At 28.9% G+C, this 3,023-nt stretch overlaps 1 protein-coding gene across 1 annotated transcript; it reads right to left on the bottom strand.

Annotated features, from left to right (window-relative positions):
- Positions 1-835: 835 nt before the first annotated feature.
- On the bottom strand, positions 836-1,685 carry LOC124925110 (ethylene-responsive transcription factor ABR1-like). The gene is made up of 2 exons (XM_047465082.1): positions 1,484-1,685; positions 836-1,410 (listed from the first exon to the last, which is right to left on the bottom strand). The coding sequence occupies exons 1-2, from the start codon at positions 1,683-1,685 to the stop codon at positions 854-856; spliced, it is 759 nt and encodes a 252-aa protein (XP_047321038.1). The 3' UTR covers positions 836-853.
- Between the last annotated feature and the right edge of the window lie 1,338 nt (positions 1,686-3,023).

Genomic DNA, 3,023 nt, shown 5'->3' with positions numbered 1-3,023 from the left:
CAATCAAACAAGACCATTTTATTCAAATTTAATATTTCTTATTTTATTATCCAAAACTTTGTAGCCCTAGGTTTTTTTTTTTTTTTTTAATATTTGTTTGAACTAACGTAATTTTATCAAACTTAAAAAAAAAAAAAGAATTATGTTATTCAATTTATTAGTTAAAATACCAAAATAAATTAATTTTATTTTTAAGTACTTTTACACACACAAAAAAAAAAACATATTCGCTTAAAAAATATCCAATTAATAATCTTTTAAATAATTTGCATTTATTCAAATAACCTCTAAAAGTAAAAAATAGTTCTCTATTCTATTGTTTTCTATTCCTTTAACAAAAATAATAAATAAATAAGAGACGGAGGATCTTTACCTATATTTTAGATACATTTATAGTATATATATATATATATATATATATATATATATATATATATATATGATTTTAAATTTGAAAATATAAATTTATGGTAGTTCAAATATACAAATAATAATGAATTATGTCTCAAGTTATAAGTATAAGCGGTTATTTTTTATGTGAAATCTTTTATTTTTATTTTTTACAGTTTGTATTATTTTTATCAAAAATATTTAGTTGATTAGATGATATATTAACACATATAATGAGTTAGGTATCCAATTTTTTTTTTTTTTATGTCACTTAACTTATCTTAGATAGGCCTGAGTATAGATGCTGTGTTATTTCAATTCATAAAATTAAATTAGTTTAAAAATAATAATATACTGTATATATATATATGTAATAAAAGTAAAATAGAATAATAATAAAAAAGAAAAATTACAAAAAAAAGAAGTCAAATATAAAAATACTACTGCTACGGTAATGCTCTGTTCAAGGAGTTGACTGATGTCCAGAATTTGACCACGTCATATCAGACAAACACTCCACGTGGCCGTCCGCCCGCCCGAATTGAAAATGCGGCTGTGGTTTGAATGACATGGCAGACTGATTGTTCACCGGCGGTGGAGGTGGACCCCAATACTCAATTGACGACGACGACGACGTGGCAGACTGAGATTGAGAATTATCTCCGGTCACCGGCGCCATTGAACCTACCGGAGACGACGACGACGATACAAGGCGAACATTTTCGGGGAAATTGAGTTTGGCTTTGTTTCCTCTGAAACCTAAAGCGGCTTGATCGTAGGCTATGGCGGCGGCTTCCGCCGTGTCGAATGTACCAAGCCAAACTCTTGAAGCTTTAATGGGATCTCTTATTTCAGCTGCCCATTTCCCCCATGGCCGTTGTCTCACTCCTCTGTATTTTCTTCCATGGGAAATGGAATGGGGGGAGGAGATTGAAGCATAATAAACATACTTTGATTCTGATGATGATGTTGATGTTGAATTTACTACTTTTACTTCTTTCATAATTGTCTGATCATCCTCTGCAAAAATTAATAAGAACCCATTAATTATGTCTTTATTATTTTCTGTTTAATTAATTAATTAATTAATTACCATCGCGGGAGCTTGAAGGTGAAGTGTCAACAGAAAAATCCTCCGGCGGCGGCTCTCCACCGCCGGAGACAACATGGGTGAGAGCCGATACCATTGCCTGCATCTCGGTCTCTCTGTTATACCCAGAAAACATTGCCGGCGACGATCCCATTTCATGATCATCTTCTCCGGCGTAGCCGTCTCTATCTTCCTTCCTTTTCATTAATTAAGTTGGCAGGATCATAAAATCTCATACAATGGTTTTGATTGGGAGGGAATGAAATAGGAATAATTTGGATATATAAGTATAATGCAAATGAGAGTGACGCGTTAAAAAGATTATATTAAAATGGGCGCCGACTGAAGATGTCGGTATTCATTTTGCTAGGTCGTCGATATGGCTTAATGAATGAATGGCATAGCTTTTGTCTTTTACAGGTCAATTCTCAAGTGGGTTAAAGTAACTTACACTATTTTGACCTTTATTTTGATTTATAATGTAATCTTAACAATTTACAATCACATATTATTGAAAAAAAAAATATCATTTGGTAATGGGTTGTACTTGTACGACCTAAGTACTCTTTTATTTGCTTGATTTACAATAATATGTTTTTCTTAAAAAAAAAATGACCATTTGGTATTGGAGGGTACAAGTTTTCTTGCTTTTTTTCCCTTGTTGGTTAGTTTAATTATGAGGATGGTAAATATTTCATTGAGTTCTAGTCCGTTAATTGTTGGATTTAACTTGTGCTTTGGCCTCTTTTTTTTTAATTGAAGATTGGAGACATGAAAACTATGATAATTTTGGTTTGGATTCAAATATGAAGGAGTTGATCCCAATGAAGCTTGGGATTTGGTTATACTTCATTGAACAAGTCTTATATTTTAGCGAGACAAAGTTAAGAAGCGATAAATACCTTGTACAAATTAGATTTGTTCAATTTTTGTTTTACGATATTTTAAATAAATTTGTAGTTCTTGATAAATTATTTTTAAATAATATATTTTCTAAGAATTTATTACAAAGCTCAATTGTCATTAACTTCGCTTCAATTAAAATGTTCTAGAAGAATAATAATCAAACTTAAGATATTAAACTTTCTAATATCAAAACTCTTAATTGAATTACTTGATCTATCATGAAAATGTATATTAATTTATGATATTGGTGCCGGTTCCAAGTGGATTGATCAATCATTTATAAATAACATAAAATCCTAGCTATAATCTTATTTAACCTAGCTAGCTAGGTTATAATAGTTATTAAAGTCCATGAGTAGATTCGATTATTTAATTAACTCTTTTGTATATTTCTCTAAAATGCATATTTAATTATCATAGTTAATTTGTTTTTTTAATAACATATTTAAATAAAGTTTGTTTTGTTGGACCATTAAAATATTTTAATATTTTATTTAATAAATTAAATGATATATAAAAAAGAAGGAGTTAAAACGAGATTATAATTAAGTCAATCAAAATTATTTTTAAATAATTCAAAACAAACTAGGCCTAAATTATAATTGATTAATAATTTTAAATTTTAAATTAGAGGATC

The sequence above is a fragment of the Impatiens glandulifera genome, chromosome 2 (assembly GCF_907164915.1).
Source record: "Impatiens glandulifera chromosome 2, dImpGla2.1, whole genome shotgun sequence".
NCBI lineage: Eukaryota > Viridiplantae > Streptophyta > Magnoliopsida > Ericales > Balsaminaceae > Impatiens > Impatiens glandulifera.
The sequence above is the reverse complement of the archived record's forward strand: the minus strand, read 5'-3'. Positions and strand labels throughout refer to the sequence as shown.

Coding starts and splice junctions, on each gene's coding strand:
- LOC124925110 (XM_047465082.1), bottom strand. CDS start 1,685: ATGAAAAGGAAGGAAGATAGAGACGGCTACGCCGGAGAAGATGATCAT. Junction 1,411..1,483: donor ACCTTCAAGCTCCCGCGATG/GTAATTAATTAA, acceptor TAATTTTTGCAG/AGGATGATCAGACAATTATG.